Genomic DNA, 22,384 nt, shown 5'->3' on the forward strand with positions numbered 1-22,384 from the left:
TCCAGCTTAGATTGTCAGTATTGTCTCAGTCTTGTTGGATTCTCTGGAGTGGCAGATATACATTCCATGTCTTTAGTTAGATTGTGCAACTTTTTGTATTATCTGCTGTGGATATTTTTGGAAGGGTTTTAATACTGACCGCTTAGTATTCTGTCCTATCTTTCCCTATTTAGCTAGAGTGGCCTCTTTTGCTGAATCCTGTTTTCTGCCTGCGTGTGTCTTTCCTCTCCTACTCACAGTCAATATTCGTGGGGGGCTGCCTATCCTTTGGGGTTCTGCTCTGAGGCAAAGTAGTATTCCTATTTCCATCTATAGGGGTATTTAGTCCTCCGGCTGTGTCGAGGTGTCTAGGGTTTGTTAGGCACACCCCACGGCTACTTCTAGTTGCGGTGTTAGTTTAGGTTTTGCGGTCAGTACAGTTTCCACCTACTCCAGAGAAAGTTCATGCGGCTCCAAAGTCACCGGATCATAACAGGTTTGCTGGGGAACGCACTAAATTTGTTGTTTTCCGTGAAGCTTGCAAATTGTATTTTCGTATGCGCCCGCTTTCCTCAGGTAATGAGGCTCAGCGTGTGGGCTTGGTTTTGTCATTACTGAACGGAGACCCCCAAGCATGGGCGTTTTCATTACCTTCTGATTCAGCTGCATTTAACTCAGTAGAGAGTTTTTTTTCTGCTCTTGGACTCATTTATGGTGATCCTGACAGATTGGCTCTAGTAGAATCTAAAATGCGCGCTCTCTGCCAGGGGGAGCGAATGGCGGAGGATTACTGTTCTGAATTTCGCCGCTGGGCGGTGGACACACAATGGAATGACCCGGCGCTGCGGAGTCAGTTTGTATGTGGGGTTTCGAGAAGGGTTAAACAAGCCCTTCTGATGTATGAGACTCCTGCTTCTCTAGAGTCTGCCATGAGTCTTGTTGTCTGCAGTGATCGCCGTTTGCGTCAGGGGGCGCTAGAGAGCCACCTATGGGGGAGGTTGTAGGTGCACGTGAGGTTGCTGCAGGTGAGCCCACGGAGTCTATGCAAATCGCAGGGGTGTTGCGTCATCAAGCCCCCTCGCTCAAGAAGCAGGGACTCTGTTTTTGCTGTGGTAAAAAGGGGCATTATGTAAATGCTTGTCCTCTGTTTTCTAAAAAAAAGCGCAACGGTGGAAAACTACTAAGCTCTGAGGGAGTGGAGGAGGCCAATCTGAGCTTATGCATATCCTCCATGGTGGTCTCTCAATGTGGGCTCCCTGCCAGAGTTATGGTCGCTGGCAGAGAGCTGCCAATCACTGTTTTTGTGGATAGTGGTTCGGCCACTAATCTCATTGATGAGGAGTTTGCACTCACGGCCGGGTTCACGGTCGAAAAATTGCCTCATCCTATCCGGGTGGTCATCATCAATGCTACCCCTCTCCCACAGGGGGAGATTACTGAGTTTGTGGCTGAGGTTAAACTTCGCATTGGGGTCCTACATTCTGAGCAGGTTACATGTAGGGTGCTCAGTAATCTTCCTGCACAAATGGTTCTGGGTTTTCCATGGTTATCTATGCACAACCCGGTTATTGACTGGAAAACTCCGGACATAATTCAGTGGAGCGGATTTTGCCAGGAGAATTGCCTGGCCACATGTGTGTCCGCTTTGACTTCAAGCATTCTGAGTCACTGCTTGATTTCGCAGATGTGTTCTCAGAGAAGGGTTGCTCAGAATTGCCACCACATCGCCCCTATGACTGTTCTATTAGGTTTAAACCAGGGGCTAAATTGCCGAAAGCAAGGATGTTCAACATCTCTGGTCCTGAAAGGCAAGCTTTAAAAGATTACATTGCTGAGAGTTTGAGCAAAGGGCACATCAGGCCTTCGTCCTCGCCGGTGGCAGCGGGGTTCTTCTTCATTAAAAAGAAAGATGGCGGACTATGCCCGTGTCTGGATTTCAGGGAGTTAAACCAGATTACGGTTCGTGATCCATACCCTATGCCACTGATACCTGATTTGTTCAACCAGGTGGCTGGTGCGAAGTGGTTTTCCAAGCTTGACCTCAGGGGGGCTTACAACCTCATAAGAGTCCGTCAAGGTGATGAGTGGAAGACGGATTTTAACCCCTTAATCCCGTATGACATACTATCCCGTCAAGGTGACCCGGGACTTAATTCCCGGTGACGGGATAGTACGTCATACGCGATCGGCCGCGCTCACGGGGGGAGCGCGGCCGATCGCGGCCGGGTGTCAGCTGCCTATCGCAGCTGACATCCGGCACTATGTGCCAGGAGCGGTCACGGACCGCTCCCGGCACATTAACCCCCGGCACACCGCGATCAAACATGATCGCGATGTGCCGGCGGTGCAGGGAAGCATCGCGCAGGGAGGGGGCTCCCTGCGGGCTTCCCTGAGCCCCCCGCAGCAACGCGATGTGATCGCGTTGCTGCGAGGGTCTTACCTCCCTCCCTGCCTGCTCCAGACCCGGATCCAAGATGGCCGCGGATCCGGGTCCTGCAGGGAGGGAGGTGGCTTCACAGAAGCCTGCTCAGAGCAGGCACTGTGAAGCAGCCTGCACTTCTCTCAGATCGGTGATCTGTCAGAGTGCTATGCAAACTGGCAGATCACCGATCTGTATTGTCCCCCCCTGGGGCAAAGTAAAAGAGTAAAAAAAAAAATTTCCAAATGTGTAAAAAAAAAAAAAAAATATTCCAAAATAATGAAAAAAAAATAAATATATTATTCCCATAAATACATTTCTTTAATTAAATAATAATAATAAAAACAATAAAAGTACACATATTTAGTATCGCCACGTCCGTAACGACCCGACCTATAAAACTGGCCCACTAGTTAACCCCTTAAGTAAACACCGTAAGGAAAAAAAAAAAAAACTAGGCAAAAAACAATGCTTTATTATCATACCGCCGAACAAAAAGTGGAATAACACACGATCAAAATGACAGATATAAATAACCATGGTACCACTGAAAGCATCATCTTGTCCCGCAAATAACGAGCCGCCATACAGCATGATCAGCAAAAAAATAAAAAAGTTATAGTCCTGAGAATAAAGCGATGCAAAAATAATTATTTTTTCCATAAAATAGTTTTTATCGTATAAAAGCGCCAAAACATAAAAAAATAATATAAATGAGGTATCGCTGTAATCGTACTGACCCGAAGAATAAAACTGCTTTATCAATTTTACCAAACGCGGAACGGTATAAACGCCTCCCCCAAAAGAAATTCATGAATAGCTGGTTTTTGGTCATTCTGCCTCACAAAAATCAGAATAAAAAGCGATCAAAAAATGTGACGTGCCCAAAAATGTTACCAATAAAAACGTCAACTCGTCCCGCAAAAAACAAGACCTCACATGACTCTGTGGACCAAAATATGGAAAATTTATAGCTCTCAAAATGTGGTAACGCAAAAAATATTTTTTGCAATAAAAAGTGTCTTTCAGTGTGTGACGGCTGCCAATCATAAAAATCCGCTAAAAAACTCGCTATAAAAGTAAATCAAACCCCCCTTCATCACCCCCTTAGTTAGGGAAAAATAAAAAAAAGTATTTATTTCCATTTTCCCATTAGGGCTAGGGTTAGGGTTAGGGCTAGGGTTGGGGCTAGGGTTAAGGCTACAGTTAGGGTTGGGGCTAAAGTTAGGGTTAGGGTTGGGGCTAAAGTTATGGTTAGGGTTTAGATTACATTTACGGTTGGGAATAGGGTTGGGATTAGGGTTAGGGGTGTGTCAGGGTTAGAGGTGTGGTTAGGGTTACTGTTGGGATTAGGGTTAGGGGTGTGTTTGGATTATGGTTTCAGTTATAATTGGGGGGTTTCCACTGTTTCGGCACATCAGGGGCTCTCCAAACGCGACATGGCGTCCGATCTCAATTCCAGCCAATTCTGCGTTGAAAAAGTAAAACAGTGCTCCTTCCCTTCTGAGTTCTCCCGTGTGCCCAAACAGGGGTTTACCCCAACATATGGGGTATCAGCGTACTCAGGACAAATAGGACAACAACCTTTGGGGTCCAATTTCTCCTGTTACCCCTGGGAAAATACAAAACTGGGGGCTAAAAAATAATTTTTGTGGGAAATTTTTTTTTTATTTTCACGGCTCTGCGTTATAAACTGTAGTGAAGCACTTGGGGGTTCAAAGTTCTTACAACACATCTAGATAAGTTCCTTGGGGGGTCTAGTTTCCAAAATGGGGTCACTTGTGCGGGGCTTCTACTGTTTAGGTACATTAGGGGCTCTGCAAACGCAATGTGACGCCTGCAGACCATTCCATCTAAGTCTGCATTCCAAATGGCGCTCCTTCCCTTCCGAGCCCTCCCATGCATCCAATCGGTGGTTCCCCCCACATATGGGGTATCAGCGCACTCAGGACAAATTGGACAACAACTTTTGGGGTCCAATTTCTCCTGTTACCCTCGGAAAAATACAAAACTGGGGGCTAAAAAATAATTTTTGTGGGAAAAAACTTTTGTTTTATTTTTATGGCTCTGCATTATAAACTTCTGTGAAGCCCTTGGTGGGTCAAAGCGCTCACCACACATCTAGATAAGTTCCTTAGGGGGTCTACTTTCCAACATGGTGTCACTTGTGGGGGGTTTCTACTGTTTAGGTACATTAGGGGCTCTGCAAACGCAATGTGACGCCTGCAGACCATTCCATCTAAGTCTGCATTCCAAATGGCGCTCCTTCCTTTCCGAGCCCTCCCATGCACCCAAACAGTGGTTCTCCCCACATATGGTGTATCATCGCACTCAGGACAACTTGGACAACAAATTTTGGGGTCCAATTTCTCCTGCTACCCTCGGGAAAATGCAAAACTGGGGGCTAAAAAAATAATTTTTGTGGGAAAAAATTTATGTTTTATTTTTACGGCTCTGCATTATTAACTTCTGTGAAGCCCTTGGTGGGTCAAAGCGCTCAAAACACATCTAGATAAGTTCCTTAGGGGGTCTACTTTCCAAAATGGTGTCACTTGTGGGGGGTTTCAATGTTTAGGCACATCAGTGGCTCTCCAAACGCAACATGGCGTCCCATCTCAATTCCTGTCAATTTTGCATTGAAAAGTCAAACGGTGATACTTCCCTTCCGAGCTCTCCCATGCGCCCAAACAGTGGTTTACCCCCACATATGGGGTATCAGCGTACTCAGGACAAATTGTACAACAACTTTTGGGGTCCAATTATTTCTCTTACCCTTGGGAAAATAAAAAATTGGCGGTGAAAAGATAATTTTTGTGAAAAAATATGATTTTTTATTTTTACGGTTCTGCATTATAAACTTCTGTGAAGCACTTGGTGGGTCAAAGTGCTCACCACACCTCTAGATAAGTTCCTTAGGGGGTCTACTTTCCAAAATGGTGTCACTTGTGGGGGGTTTCAATGTTTAGGCACATCAGTGGCTCTCCAAACGCAACATGACGTCCCATCTCAATTCCTGTCAATTTTGCATTGAAAAGTCAAACGGCGCTCCTTCCCTTCCGAGGTCTCCCATGCGCCCAAACAGTGGTTTAACCCCACATATGGGGTATCAGCGTACTCAGGACAAATTGTACAACAACTTTTGGGGTCCAATTTCTTCTCTTACCCTTGGGAAAATAAAAAATTGTCGGTGAAAAGATAATTTTTGTGAAAAAATATGATTTTTTATTTTTACGGTTCTGCATTATAAACTTCTGTGAAGCACTTGGTGGGTCAAAGTGCTCACCACACCTCTAGATAAGTTCCTTAGGGGGTCTACTTTCCAAAATGGTGTCACTTTTGGGGGGTTTCAATGTTTAGGCACATCAGTGGCTCTCCAAACGCAACATGACGTCCCATCTCAATTCCTGTCAATTTTGCATTGAAAAGTCAAACGGCGCTCCTTCCATTCCGAGGTCTCCCATGCGCCCAAACAGTGGTTTAACCCCACATATGGGGTATCAGCGTACTCAGGACAAATTGTACAACAACTTTTGGGGTCCAATTTCTTCTCTTACCCTTGGGAAAATAAAAAATTGGGGGCGAAAAATAATTTTTGTGAAAAAATATGATTTTTTATTTTTACGGTTCTGCATTATAAACTTCTGTGAAGCACTTGGTGGGTCAAAGTGCTCACCACACCTCTAGATAAGTTCCTTAGGGGGTCTACTTTCCAAAATGGTGTCACTTGTGGGGGGTTTCAATGTTTAGGCACATCAGGGGCTCCCCAAACGCAACATGGCGTCGCATCTCAATTCCAGTCAATTTTGCATTGAAAAGTCAAATGGCGCTCCTTCGCTTCCGAGCTCTGTCATGCACCCAAACAGTGGTTTACCCCCACATATGGGGTATCCGCGTACTCAGGACAAATTGTACAACAACTTTTGCGGTCCATTTTCTCCTGTTACCCTTGGTAAAATAAAACAAATTGGAGCTGAAGTAAATTTTTTGTGAAAAAAGTTAAATGTTCATTTTTATTTAAACATTCCAAAAATTCCTGTGAAGCACCTGAGGGGTTAATAAACTTCTTGAATATGGTTTTGAGCACCTTGAGGGGTGCAGTTTTTAGAATGGTGTCACACTTGGGTATTTTCTATCATATAGACCCCTCAAAATGACTTCAAATGAGATGTGGTCCCTAAAAAAAAATGGTGTTGTAAAAATGAGAAATTGCTGGTCAACTTTTAACCCTTATAACTCCCTAACAAAAAAAAATTTTGGTTCCAAAATTGTGCTGTTGTAAAGTAGACATGTGGGAAATGTTACTTATTAAGTATTTTGTGTGACATATCTCTGTGATTTAAGGGCATAAAAATTCAAAGTTGGAAAATTGCAAAATTTTCAAAATTTTCGCCAAATTTCCATTTTTTTTGCAAATAAACGCAGGTAATATCAAAGAAATTTTACCACTATCATGAAGTTCAATATGTCACGAGAAAACAAGGTCAGAATCGCCAAGACCCGTTGAAGCGTTCCAGAGTTATAACCTCATAAAGGGACAGTGGTCAGAATTGTAAAAATTGGCCCGGTCATTAACGTGCAAACCACCCTCGGGGCTTAAGGGGTTAATACTCCTGAGGGTCATTTTGAAAATTTGGTGATGCCATTTGGGTTGCCAAACGCGCCTGCTGTATTTCAACATTTCATAAATGATGTATTGTCGCATGTTCTGGGGAAATTCGTTATTGTGTACCTAGATGACATTCTCATTTATTCATGCGACCGTGATTCTCATTTAGAGCATGTGAGGCAGGTGTTACAGCTTCTTAGGGAAAATAAGCTCTATGCAAAACTTGAGAAATGTGTATTTTCGGTTCAGGAGTTGCCTTTCTTGGGTTATATTGTGTCTGCTTCAGGGTTTAAAATGGACGCCGCTAAGGTGCAAGCAGTGCTGCATTGGGAATGGCCTGATAACCTAAAAGCACTTCAGCGGTTCCTTGGGTTTTCCAACTATTATAGAAAGTTTATCAAAGATTTTTCTACCATTGCTAAACCGCTTACTGACATGACGAAAAAGGGTACCAATTTCTCTGCCTGGCCTCAGGCTGCTGTGCGCGCATTTGAATTTCTGAAGAACAGTTTTGCTTCGGCCCCCATTCTAGTGCAACCGGACGTATCAAAACCTTTTACCGTGGAAGTCGATGCGTCTGAGGTTGGAGTGGGGGCGGTGCTGTCACAACGCTCATCCTTGGGCGAGTTGCGTCCTTGCGCCTACTTTTCCAAGAAGCTGTTGTCTACCGAACGTAATTACGATATCGGCAACAGGGAGTTGTTGGCTATCAAGTTGGCTTTTGAGGAATGGCGACACTTTTTGGAGGGGTTGGTCCATCAGGTTACAGTTATCACCGACCATAAAAATCTGCTGTATTTGGAGTCAGCCAAGCGTCTGTCCCCCAGGCAGGCTCGCTGGGCATTGTTTTTCACGCGGTTCAACTTTTTTGTTACGTACCGACCTGGGTCTAAGAACACTAAGGCGGATGCTTTGTCCAGGTGTTTTCCGGGGGGAGAACCTCGGGAAGATCTGGTACCCATCCTCCTAAAGGGTGTAGTGGTCTCGGCTCTCACGACCGAGGTTGAGGCTGAGATTGCCGAGTCTCAGGTGGAGGTACCACCAGAGCTTCCCATTAACAAATCGTTTGTACCACTCCATCTTCGCCTAAAGGTGTTGAGTGAGCATCATGATGCGGTCCTGGCTGGCCATCCAGGGGTTAGGGGTACCTTGGAGTTGGTGTCACGTCGGTTTTGGTGGCCCAAAATCCGACAGGACGTGGTCTCATACGTATCAGCACGTACCACGGGCTAACACGTCCCGCTCTCGTCCTGCTGGCACACTACATCCTCTCGGGGTACCCAGTAGGGCATGGACGGAGATTTCCATGGATTTTATCACAGATTTGCCCTCCTCTGCTGGGAACACGGTCATTCTGGTGGTTGTTGATCGGTTCTCAAAGATGTCGCACTTTGTGTCTTTGCCTTCATTGCCTAACGCTAAGACTCTGGCTCAGGTTTTTGTGCAGGAGGTGGTCAGACTTCAAGGGGTCTGACATCGTGTCTGATAGGGGTACTCTGTTTGTGGCAAAATTTTGGAAAGCTTTTTGCTCATGGCTGGGGATCAAGTTGTCGCATTCTTCTGCGTTTCATCTTCAGTCAAATGGTCAGACCGAGCGTATGAACCAGAATTTGGAGCAGTACTTACGCTGTTTTGTTTCTGACAATCAGGAGGAGTGGTCGACGTTCCTTCCTTTGGCTGAGTTTGCTATAAATAATCACCGTCAGGAATCGTCTGGGGAGTCCCCGTTCTTTTGTGTTTACGGGCTCCATCCTCAGTTTTGTACTCTGCATCAGGGGGGCTCTACTGGAGTCCCGGAGGAGGACAAGTTAGGAGCACAACTGTCATCCGTTTGGAGGAGAGTGAAACAGCGCTTGCTAAGCGTAGGTGCAAGGTACAAACGAGTGGCTGACAGTAAACGTGTGACAGGTCCGGACCTGAGTGTGGGTGACTGGGTGTGGTTGTCCACAAAAAACATAAAACTCAAGATTCCATCCTTGAAATTGGGTCCAAGGTTTATTGGTCCATTTAGGGTTGCCGCCATCATTAACCCGGTAGCCTACCGTTTGGCGCTCCCTACGGTATATAAAATATACAACGTGTTCCACAGATCTTTATTAAAAAAGGTGGTGGGTTCTGTGGACACGGCACCTATGCCACCTCCAGTTTTGGTGGATGGCAATTTGGAGTTTGAAGTCTCCAAGGTGGTTGACTCTCGTGTAGTGTGCCGCACATTACAGTACCTGGTACACTGGCGTGGTTATGGGCCGGAAGAGAGGTCCTGGGTACCTGCCTCGGACATACATGCGGACCGGCTGGTCAGTATGTTTCACCGCCGCCATCCGGACAAGCCGCGTCCTATAAGTCGTGAGGGCCCTGGGGTCCCTCGTAGAAGGCGGGGTACTGTCATGTCGGACGCTGTTCACACTAGGGCGTCCGACAGACAGCAGTAATTACACTTACGTCCACTACACGCTTAGTGGCGTCGGCTAGATTTTATCCAGCTTGCTCAGGGTTAATCTAGCTGGTAATCAGGTTGGAGGCTGGGTCACGCCCACGGCCTTTAAATAGTCGCGCTGGACTTTGGGCGTCGCCGATTATAGCTTTTGCTTTGTGCCTAGTGATTCCGGTCTGGAGTGGTGGTTTTGTTGGAGGAATATCGTATCTGGTGGTATAGTATCCTTTGTCATATTCCTCCTTCCTATATTTGTATTTGTTTTGCCCTGTGCATATTATAGTGTATTCCTGTATGTCTGCAGCGTGGTGCGTTTTTCAGTTTTCCCTGTCTGTGCTTTCTGTGGGGATTGGTGTGTGGTCTCTTCACTGGGTGGCGGGTGGTGGTCTCAGCTTAGGGCTGAAACAGGAGATAGGAGACAGGGTCAGGCCTGGCAGCCCAGACATGCACACCTTTAGTGTAACTTCTGGGAAAGGGACAGACAGGGCTTCCCTAGCCTAAGGGAAATCGCAGGGGCCTGGGTAACCAGCCTTAGTCTACCCAGTACTCCTGTGACAGGTGATATTGATTCCTTCTTCCCATGTATATAACCTTACATTTATAATTGTTAAACCGCATCTGCCACCTCTCAGCTCAAGATTCCAACTTATCCAGATCCATCTGTAGCAGGATACTATCTTCTCTTGTATGACTGCTTTACATAGTTTTGTATCATCTGCAAATATCGGTATTTTACTGTGCAAACTTCTACCAGATAGTTAATAAATATGTTGAAGAGAATAGGTCCCAACACCGACCCCTGCGGTACCCCACTGGTCACAGCATTCCAGTTAGAGAATATACCATTTATAAACACCCTCTGCTTTCTATCACTTATCCTGTTACTTACCGATTTATACACATTTTCCCCCAGACACAGCATTCTCATTTTGTGTGGCACGGTATCAAACGCTTTGGAAAAATCAAGATATACCACGTCCAATGACTCACCTTGGTCCAGTCTTTGGCTTACCTCTAAATAACAACTGATTAGATTGTGTTGACAGGAGCGATTCCTCATAAACCCATGCTGATATAGAGTTAAACAGTTATTCTCATTGAGATAATCCAGAATAGCATCCCCCAGAAACTCTTCAATTATTTTACCAACAACAGAGGTTAGACCTACTGGCTTATAATTTCCCGGTTCTCTTTTAGAGCCCTTTTTGAATATCTATATATATAATTGTCTAAGGGTTTTTCTGTCTGTCTGTCTGTCCTGGAAATCCCGCGTCTCTGATTGGTCGAGGCCGCCAGCGACGGGTACAGCATGGCGACGATGATGTCATAAAGGTTGCCAATCAGCGACGGGCACAGTCTGCCACAAATTCGCCTCGACCAATCAGCGACGGGCACAGTCTCGACGTAGATGTCATAATGGTTGCCATGGCGACGATGATGTAATAAAGGTTGCCTCGACCAATCAGCGACGGGCACAGTCTGCCGCGAATTCTGGAATCATCATTGTCCATATACTACGGGGACATGCATATTCTAGAATACCCGATGCGTTAGAATCGGGCCACAATCTAGTTGTATATACATATCTATATATATAATTGTCTAAGGTCCACTTCCGTCTGTTTGTAACGGAAATCCCGCGTCGCTGATTGGTCGCACCCGGACAGCTGCGACTAATCAGCGATATTGGGGCGGGATTTAAATACCGTTCACTTTTTACTATTGATGCTGCCTATGCAGCATCAATAGTAAGAAGATATAATGTAAAAAAAAAATCGTGATATTCTCACCTTCCGGCATCCCCGGCAGCTTTTCCGGTCCCAGGAATGCTTTGCGGTAATGACCCCAGATGACGTAGCAGTCTCACGAGACCGCTATATCATCACGGGTTATTGCCGCAAAGCAACACTGGGAACGGACCTGGCGGGAGCATCACTAAAGGCCTGGGCTGGATCCGGGGGCCGCCGGAGGGTGAGTATATAACTAATTTTTATTTTAATTCTTTTTTTAACAGGGATATGGTTCCCACACTGCTATATACTATTTGGCTGGGTTATATACTATGTGGGCTGTGTTATATACTGCGTGGGCTGTGCTATATACTATGTGGGCTGTGCTACATACTATGTGGGCTGTGTTATATACTACATGGGCTGTATTATATACTATGTGGGCTGTGCTATATACTACGTGGGTTGTGCTATATACTATGTGGCTGTGCTATATACTGTGTGGTCTGTGCTATATACTATGTGGGCTGTGTTATATACTACGTGGGCTGTGTTATATACTACATGGGCTGTGTTATATACTACGTGGGCTGTGCTATATACTACATGGGCTGTGCTATATACTGCATGGGCTGTGCTATATACTACGTGGGTTGTGCTATATACTATATGGGCTGTTATATACTATGTGGGCTAGGTTATATACTACGTGGGCTGTGGTATATACTGCGTGGGCTGTGTTATATACTACGTGGGCTGTGCTGTGTATTGCATGGGCTCTGTTATATACTATGTGGGCTGTGCTATATACTATGTGGGCTGTTTTATATACTACATGGGCTGTGCTATATAGTGCATGGGCTGTGCTATATACTACATGGGCTGTGTTATATACTACGTGGGCTTTGCTATATACCATGTGGGCTGTGTTATATACTGCGTGGGCTGTGCTATATGCTACGTAGGCTGCTATATACTATGTGTCTGTGCTATATACTACGTGGCTGTGCTATATACTACATGGCTGTGCTATATACTACGTGGCTGTGCTATATACTACGTGGGCTGTGTTATGTACTACGTGGATTGTGCTATATACTATGTGGATTGTGCTATATACTATGTGGGCTGTGTTATATGCTACGTGGCTGTGCTATATGCTACGTGGGCTGTGTTATATACTACGTAGGCTGCGTTATATGCTATGTGGCTGTGCTATATTTCTCTGCTGTATCTGTGCATCATGAATTGTGGACTCTTTCACCCGGGGCCCTCAAAAACCTGGAGCCTGTCTATTCATTGCATTATTCTTAAATCTTCATAAATAAACTACATACATATTCTAGAATACCCGATGCTTTAGAATCGGGCCACCATCTAGTCTATATATATAATTGTCTAAGGGTCTGTTTGTAACCGAAATCCCGCGTTGCTGATTGGTCGCGCCCGGCCGGCCTCGACCAATCAGCGTTCATAAATAAACTACATACATATACTAGAACGAGAATAACATGAAGGACAGTCTGTGAGGGAGAGAATAACATGGAGGACAGTCTGTGAGGGAGAGAATAACATGGAGAACAGTCTGTAAGGGAGAGAATAACATGGAGGACAGTCTGTGGGGGAGAGAATAACATGGAGGACAGTCTGTGAGGGAGAGAATAACATGGAGGACAGTCTGTGAGGGAGAGAATAACATGGAGGACAGTCTGTGAGGGAGAGAATAACATGGAGGACAGTCTGTGAGGGAGAGAAAAACATGGAGGACAGTCTGTGAGGGAGAGAATAACATGGAGGACAGTCTGTGAAGGAGAGAATAACATGGAGGACAGTCTGTGAAGGAGAGAATAACATGGAGGACAGTCTGAGAGGGAGAGAATAACATGGAGGACAGTCTGTGAGGGAGAGAAACATGGAGGACAGTCTGTGAGGGAGAGAATAACATGGAGGACAGTCTGTGAGGGAGTGAATAACATGGAAGACAGTCTGTGAGGGAGAGAATAACATGGAGGACAGTCTGTGAGGGAGAGAATAACATGCAGGACAGTCTGTGAGGGATAGAACAACATGGAGGACAGTGTGTAAGGGAGAGAATAAAAATGTTCCCCGTTTTTAAGTTTATCATATGGTAAAATAAATGGTGTCTTTGAAAACTATAAGTCATCCTGTAGAAAGCAAGCTGTCATACAGCGATAGATGACTAATAAAGTTTTGACTCTTAAAATAAAGACAGGAGAAAAACAATGGCAGTGTGTCCAATGGGTTAAAACATAAATGTAAGCACCAATGTTAATATGAATAATAGATGGTGGCCCGATTCTAACACATCGGGTATCTACTATATAATCGTCAAATTCTGTCTGTCTGTAACGGAAATCCCGCGTCACTGTTTGGTCTCATCAGCGGCCCGCGACCAATCAGCGACAGGCGCAGTAAGGCTGCGAATTGGCACGGGATTTGAACCACGCTTCACTGATTGGTCGCGCCCGGCCGGCCACGACCAATCAGTGATATTGGCGCGGGATTTAAACACCACTTCACTGATAATGTATATATTTTACCCGGAAAATCCTGTGTATTCATTGCATTATTCTTAAATCTTCATAAATAAACTACATACATATTCTAGAATACCCGATGCGTTAGAACTGGGCCACCATCTAGTATTGTATATACATATATCTAAATTGTAGGGTTTCACGCTCATCGTGAGTGTACAGTTTCTTTGTCCAGGCAAGCAGATTTGTTAAAGTTCATAAATCTTTTCCAGCAAAGCAAATACCATATATACTTGAGTATAAGCCGACCCGAGTATAAGCCCCTAATTTTGCCACAAAAACCTGGGAAAACTTATTGACTCTAGTATAAGCCTAGGGTGGGAAATGCAGCAGCTAGTGGTAAATTTCAAAAATAAAAATAGATACCAATAAAAATAAAATTAATTGAGGCATCAGTAGGTTAAGTGTTTTTGAATATCCATATTGAATCAGGAGCCCCATATAATGCTCCATAATGTTCATGATGGGCCCCATAAGATGCTCCATACAAAATACGCCCCATGTAATGCTCCATAAAGTTAATGATGGGCCCCATAATATGCTCCATATTAAAATATGCCCTATATAATGTTGCATAAAAGGTTAATGATGGCCCTATAAGATGCTCCATAGAATAATATGCCCCATATAATGCTGCACAAAGGTTGATGGCCCCATAAGATGCTCCATAGAATATTATTCCCCATATAATGCTGCACATAGGTTGATGGCCCCATGAGATGCTCCATAGCATATTATGCCCCATATGCAGCTCCATAAGGGTTGATGGTCCCATAAGTTGCTCCATAAAGGTTGATGGCCCAATAAGATGCTCCATAGAATAATTAGCCCCATATGCTGCTACTGCGATTAAAAAAAAACAAAACATACTCACCTCTCATTGCTGGACGCCGAGTACCGAGAGCCTGATCAGGCGGGGACAATGGTGCGCTATGGGGGCTAGGTGCCGGAGTCGCCGCTGGCTCAGGACACCGGCACTTGCGATATTCACCTGTACCTCTTCCACCACCGCGTGCCACTGTGTCTTCTCGGTCTCTGCAGTGACTGTTCAGGCATAGGGCGCTGCATAGGCAGCATCAATAGTAAAATGTTGGGGACACACATGGTTAATAGCAGCGGTAACGGAGTGTGTTACACAGTGGCATAACGTGGCCTGTTACCGCTGGCATTAACCCTGTGTGAGTGGTGACTGGAGGGGATTATGGAGCGGGCACCGGACACTGACTGCAGGGGAGTAGGGAGGGACTAATCGGACTGTGCCCATCGCTGATTGGTCGCGGCAGCCATGACAGGCAGCTGGCGAGACCAATCGGCGACACGGGATTTCCGTGACGGAAGTTGCTGACAGAAAGACGGAAGTAGCCCTTAGACAATTATATATATATCTATATATATAAAAGGCATCGTAATTACTTGCTAATCCCGCCCCCTGCAAGTAGCTCAGCCCCCACCACAAATAATCCCGCCCCCACCACATTACCACACACAATCCTGCCCCCACCACATTACCACACACAATCCCGCCCCCACCACATTACCACACACAATCCCGCCCCCGCCACATTACCACACACAATCCGCACCACATTACCACACACAATCTGCACCACATCACCACACACAATCCCGCCCCCCACCACATCACCACACATAATCCCGCCCCCCCAATACATCACCACACATAATCCCGCCCCCCACCACATCACCACACATAATCCCGCCCCCCCACCACATCACCACACATAATCCCGCCCCCCACCACATCACCACACATAATCCTGCCCGCCCACCACATCACCACAAATAATCCCGCTCCCCCACCACATCACCACACATAATCCCGCCCCCCAACACATCACCACACATAATCCCGCCCCCCACCACATCACTACACATAATCCCGCTCCCCCACCACATCACCACACATAATCCCGCCCCCCCACCACACATAATTCCGCCCCCCACCACATTACCACAGATAATCCCTCCCCCCACATTACCACACATAATCTTGCCCCCCACCACATCACCACACATAATCCCACCCCCACCACATCACCACACATAATCCCGCCCCCCACCACATTACCACACATAATCCTGCCACACCACCACATTACTACACATAATCCCGCCCCCCACCACATTACCACACATAATCCCGTGCCCCCACCACATCACCATACATAATCCCGCCCCCCACCACATCGTCACACATAGTCCAGCCCCCCCACCACATCGCCACAGATAATCCCGTCCCCACCACATCGCCACACATAATCCCGTCCCCCACCACATTACCACACATAATCCCGCCCCCCACATCATCACCACACATAATCCCGCCCCCCACCACATTACCACACATAATCCCGCCCCCCACCACATTACCACACATAATCCCGCCCCCCACCACATCACCACACATAATCCCGCCCCCCCACCACATTACCACACATAATCCCGTGCCCCCACATCACCACAGATAATCCCACCCCCCACCACATTACCACAAATAATCCCGCCCCCCACCACATTACCACACATAATCCTGCCCCCCACTACATTACCACACATGATCCCACCCCCCCACATTACCACATGAGGCTCCGTCCCCACACATTACCACACGAGGCTCCGTCCCCACACATTACAACACGAGGCTCTTTCCCCACACATTACCACACGAGGCTCCGTCCCTCCACATTACCACACGAGGCTTTGTCCCCACACATTACCACACGAGGCTCCATCCCCACACATTACCACAGGAGGCTCCGTCCCCACACATTACCACATGAGGCTCCATCCCCACACATTAACACACGAGGCTCCATCATTACACATTACCACATGAGGCTCTGTCCCCCCACATTACCACACGAGGCTCCGTCCCCACACATTACCACACGAGGCTCTGTCCTCACACATTACCACTCGAGGCTCCGTCCCCACACATTACCACACGAGGCTCTGTCCCCCCATTTTACCACACGAGGCTCCGTCCCCACACATTACCACATGAGGCTCTGTCCCCACACATTACCACACGAGGCTCCGTCCTCACACATTACCACATGAGGCTCTGTCCCACACATTACCATACGAGGCTCCGTCCTCACACATTACCACACGAGGCTCCGTCCCCACACATTACCACACGAGGCTCTCTCCCCACACATTACCATACGATGCTCCGTCCTCACACATTAACACACGAGGCTCCATCCCTCCACATTACCACACGAGGCTACGTCCCCACACATTACCACACGTGGCTCCGTCCTCACACATTACCACACGAGGCTGCGTCCCCACACATTACCACACGAGGCTCTGTCCTCACACATAACCACATGAGGCTCCGTTCCCCCACATTACCACACGTGATTATTATTGTTATTAACTTCATTTTAAGTTAATTTACCACCTGCGTAAGCGCTTTTGAATGTTGTCATTATTTACTTTAGTTTAATCACCAGCAGCGTTAATTAGATAGCAATGAGCATGCCGAGCGTTAGCTGGCTGGAAACAGCTAGTAGATATATATACACACACTATTTTTTTTCAGTACCTAAAGCACCATTAAAATTTTTGTATGGCGGTAGTTGTACTGAGCTGATAAGTGATGTTGCCAGGTTGACGTGCAGTGAAAAAAAAGTGTAAAAATAGAACATAAAACACAATGTCGTAAGTGCATTTTTTTCATTGTTGGCTGAATTTGACATTGCTCTTGTACAGCTATTTATTTCAGTTAATTGTGATAGTTAGGAATTACAATCTCTTCTATTCTGTCTTATTACAGCTGTTGGCTACTTGCTGAAAATAGAGAAAACCAGTTTGATATATCTAAGCCGATGCTGTGGTCTTTTCTCCTGCCTGTTGGCCTCATCCTTATATTCAACATTTGCATTGTGATAGCAGTTGTGTTCACAATTTCAAAAAAAAAGACAGAACTAACCAGGTAACTAGTATGTTATTGGGTCATGGTGGATAGGCAAATAATTGGGCATAGCATTTAAGGCCAGACCAGTTTTGTGACCCTTATGCATACTTGACAACGTTTGACAACAAACATATGAGATTGACCAATCACTTACAGCCAGCCAATTTCTTTCGTAGCCTCACACTTTCTGATGACACACATTCACTTCCTGAAGAAACCTCTTGTAATAACTGGTTTAAGGGTATATGCACATCACATAATGTACATGTCTTTTTTAGGTCCACCTGAAATCTGCCTGAAAAAATGCTAAAAACATTTAAAAGAATGAACATATGCACTGCAATGTCAAAATGACTTGCTGTGCATGTGTAGCATGTTTTGTCACTTCTTTAATCTGCTTTAGGCTTCGAAGCGGCTAAAAGATGTGGCTGTTCTATATTTCTCTTTACTTGGAAACCGCCACTATTTTATATATAGAATGCAAAACAATGCTTACCACAATAGGCGCCCAAAAAGACGCCAGAAAAGAAGCTTCAAGTGAAACACAGCTTTTTCCTACTTGGGATGTCTTCTTATAGCAGAAATGGAAAACCAGCTATCCCTAGAGGTTTCTTCAGGCAGTGGATGGGACAAGATGTTTCAGCAGGGTTGCCAACTTAACCTTGTATTTTATTTGGACAACTTATCCAAAAATCACTTCCCGACAACATTTTTATGGACACTTTAAAAATCCATAATTAATCATTAGGATTTTAAATTATATATGATAGCCCATAATTCTGATATGAATCCATCAGCATTCACTATGAACTGTAAAAAAAGGATAATTATAGTCCATAATAATCTGTACAACTTTTTCCAGCTTCAACAAAATTCATGGACACCTCAAAATTTTTTTATGGACAGTCACAGGAGTAAAAAGTGACCTAATTTGTGTGGACTGCCCAGAAATTTCTGCACTGTTGGCAACCTTGGGTTTCAGGCCCAAGGCCAAATTCAAACACTTTTGTAGTCAATTTCACAAAAACTACAATTCAAAGTAAAACAGACATTTAGTTTTTACTTTGCCATTTTATCATAAGTTTTCAGTCAGCCTTGCACAGCTAATCCGCACAATGCTATATTAGGGAACTCATGGGATCTTTTTATTTTTGGAGAAGACCAGTACAGCAGGCAGACAAATGAACCCAATGTTGAAGAAAAAAGTGAGAGTAAAGGCAACCACAGACGCTAGACAAATATGGGCTGATTAACAGTTGTTTGATGGTCCGGCGAATAGTTGATCACCTGCGGGAAAAAAAACATCTCAACTGCAATAGCTACGTTGCTGATCTTTGCCCCAAATAAACAAAACGGGCTCAATTGGTCTTTTGAATGATAACAAACATCTTTTGGATGGCCATCAGTTAAAATGAACAATTATTCATTTCAATGATCCAGCCAACAATCATTCCTTACGGTTGGAATCATCTGGTTAGGCCAAATTTTTGTAATGTTTATTGAGGCCATAAAGCTGGTTTGACATGTCCAAGATTCACGGTCTGAGTGTAGACTGTGATGTCTGGACCAGCTACGAGTATTTGGACTAGATCATAACAGCATAGGCATATATGAGCATGTCAATTTTGGGATAGGAGACCCATGGCAGTCCGGACATTGCAGTCGGTGAATATTGGATGCATGAAACCAGACTATGCCATTAACACTTCTTCTGAGAACTATATTTGAAAAAATTCCCACTAGAATCTTTTTAGTCATATTGTATGGAATACAGCATAGATTTTAAAAGCCCTATTCATTTGGTTTATGCCAAAACTTGCCTTTTTATATTGGACCAATATGTGCTGGAAGCCCTTTTTGTTGTTGTATTGGACTATGAGTTTTCATGCATAAGCAATGAGTTAAAAATATAAACTGTCTAAGATCTAATGGGTAATGTTTTTCCATGAGGAGAGTGACATGCCTGGCATGCCAGTGTAAGGAGGCTTATAAGTCATGCATTACTCCAATGAGAGGGATGACAAAGATTATTACCTTCTAGTGTTCGAGAAGATATTATAGTCATTCACTATTGTATTGTATTTTTGTGTTTCGAATCTAGAACAAAAAAGCTATCAATTTTAAAGAAGACATTGGCCACATTCTCAGTTGTGTCTCTCCTGGGAGTCACCTGGGTAGTTGGGTATTTGATGCTCATTCAGACTGATGACAATACCCATTTAATTTTCAGCTTCATATTTTGCATATGCTGCTCAACTCAGGTAAATTACTTTAACGTCTAAGGACAAATCAATAGCAAATATATTATACAGAATAATGGTAGATACTGTAGATATAAGTAGATAGCCAGGATATACCATTATTTACTGATTGTTGGTGTTCTGCCCTCACCCTAGGTGAGGGCGCTGTAACAAAAGTATTTGTTCCCGTAATCGTTAAGGTCTTGGACATCAGACCTTCACTTATTACAATGTCATGTAAAATTCTACTTTAGGGAAACTAATAATATAAACACAAAGGATCCTATTGTTGTGTTCTCTATTATATTACAGAACCCGATACTTGTATATTCCAGATTTGTATTATCATCAGCATCCTAATTCTTTATCTGTTAAAATAATTTAGGGGATATTGGGGAGTAGCAAGGGGGGTTCAAATAGAATTTTGGGTAATAGATGCAGTGACCCAAAAGTTCCTTTAGTGTTGGGTCACGTGATAACATTGTCCGACCACATCAAGCACTCATGAAAACCAGCAGTGGATAGCTCCATCTCATAAGGATGGTGGATTGGGGTTTGTTCTTTGGTTAAGATGCAAATAAAAGAACCCATAAACAAGTTGGAGGTTGGGGTATTCAGTCTCCATTGTAGATTAGGTGGACTACCCCTGTAGACTGTTTAGTGGTAATGCTCATGGGAGGTCCTACTATTTTGTAGTTATGGTGGTGCTAAGATGTTTGCTCTTACATAGTGTATTTCCTGTTTTATTACATATGCTCTTTTAGTTTTGTTTTGCACAGGCTGATAAAGTCCCAAACAGGTGACTCCCCCACCCTATCGTATTCCTATGGACAGAGGTTGTTCTAATGGGACAACCCCTCTGAGCTTTCCTCTTATTGCTCATGTAGACTACATTTTTCACTTATCCTTTTTATTGAAATGTCTGTAATGCTCTTTTATGTTTTATACCCAGGGTGTTCAGGTCTTTGTGTTTTACACTCTAAGAGATCCCATATTCCTGAAGAAAGTAGTTGTCATCATTCGCAAGTTTAATTCATGCAAGGTGTACATACATTCTAAGACGTACTGGGTTAACAAGCTTCGTGAACAGTCAACAAGAATCAACCAAGAAAAATTTAGAAACTTGTCAGACTCGACTGCTGATTTATTTCCTAACGATGAGAGCATAGAATAATTTTTTGTGTATTTTATTACCTTTGTGAATATTTTAACTTTCCATTTGACCATTTGTCCTCCTGTGTGTTCATTTTTTGACATGTGAAGGTCGGCTGCTTCTTTATTAATCAACTACTGTATATAGTAAAACTTGCACATTATGCATCAATTCATCATTGTCTTTAACTAACATTCATCCTGTCTCATATTTACCACACAATCAATGTTATTCAGCTGAATGGATAACAATGTTCCCCTTTCGCTAAAGGAACTAAGAAACGTGTCATAAAAATGCCATACTAAGAAGGAAAAGACGTGGAATTAGGAAAATCACAGGACCGATAGACATGTCGAGATGAGCAGACTGATTCACAGAGGACCGAGTTTGAATTGAATTTCCTGGAATTCACAGATTCACAGATTGAGATTCAATTTGCAGTTTCCAATAAAAAAACTTTTCCGACACCAATTCCTACACTGCTGAAGCATCAGAGAGCAGGCTAATATCTTTTTTCGTAGATGCGCCCCATAATACCCTGCTGCTATGACATCTAGCGGATTATCATACCTTGTACAGTCGTGGTCAGTATCTGGGCCATGACAGATCAGCGGCTCCCAGTATAGAACAGTTTGCATGAAGAGTAATTTTCCAGCTCTAGAGTCACTGGGTAAGATTCTCTCTCCTATACAGTGTAAGCTATATGGTCATGTTAAGTCCTTCTCAGTCCCTGGCTTACTAGAGGTAGGGATCCGAGTGAAATGACACGCAGCACAAAAGGTTGTGTGATCATATACAGGGAAAGCCCAGGAGCGCGTCTGACCCACTGAGCTCTACCCCTCCTTTATAAAAAGAGTTAGACATTTTACAGACATGCGTACAAGCGCTCATATTTCACATCCTTATACAATAACAGCCTATACTAGAGATAAGGTTCAGCTTGGTATGTAGGTAAAAGGTTACAACACAGAAGGAATGCGTCCATAAAAGGAAATGTCAATTTTGCTTAAGTTTCCTGAAATAAGCCAGATGCCTCAGGAGAAAGACACAATGGATTCTTTCAGTCTGATCTCCACAATTCCCCCCTTTGACATATTCCTTTTATTTATTACCATAGGGCCAAAGACAAAGCCTTTATTTTTGGTATTACACATACACACACTTATATTATTAATAAGAGAATCAAATCTAGTATTAATTCTTCTATTGCAAATTATTTTCTTCTTTAGCAGTATACTAAAATATAAAAACAAAAATTAGTACGGTAATATTAATTTATACTCTTGCATCTATTACACAAAGTTTATCTGTGCATACTG

General features: G+C 44.3%; 1 protein-coding gene across 2 annotated transcripts in view; it reads left to right on the forward strand.

Annotated features, from left to right (window-relative positions):
• The window catches only part of ADGRG7 (adhesion G protein-coupled receptor G7), a 95,909-nt gene extending 74,675 nt beyond the window's left edge, over positions 1-21,234 (forward strand). Inside the window, exons 14-16 of one of the 2 annotated variants that reach the window (XM_077294155.1) lie at positions 17,532-17,690; positions 19,774-19,933; positions 20,865-21,234. In XM_077294155.1, coding sequence (XP_077150270.1) covers positions 17,532-17,690; positions 19,774-19,933; positions 20,865-21,086 — 541 coding nt within the window. In that variant the 3' untranslated portion in view covers positions 21,087-21,234. The remainder of the gene's footprint in view (positions 1-17,531; positions 17,691-19,773; positions 19,934-20,864) is intronic. The other variant, XM_077294156.1, reaches the window with a different exon arrangement.
• Positions 21,235-22,384: the final 1,150 nt, after the last annotated feature.

This window comes from Ranitomeya variabilis, chromosome 3 (genome assembly GCF_051348905.1).
Source record: "Ranitomeya variabilis isolate aRanVar5 chromosome 3, aRanVar5.hap1, whole genome shotgun sequence".
In the NCBI taxonomy this organism is placed as follows: Eukaryota; Metazoa; Chordata; class Amphibia; order Anura; family Dendrobatidae; genus Ranitomeya; species Ranitomeya variabilis.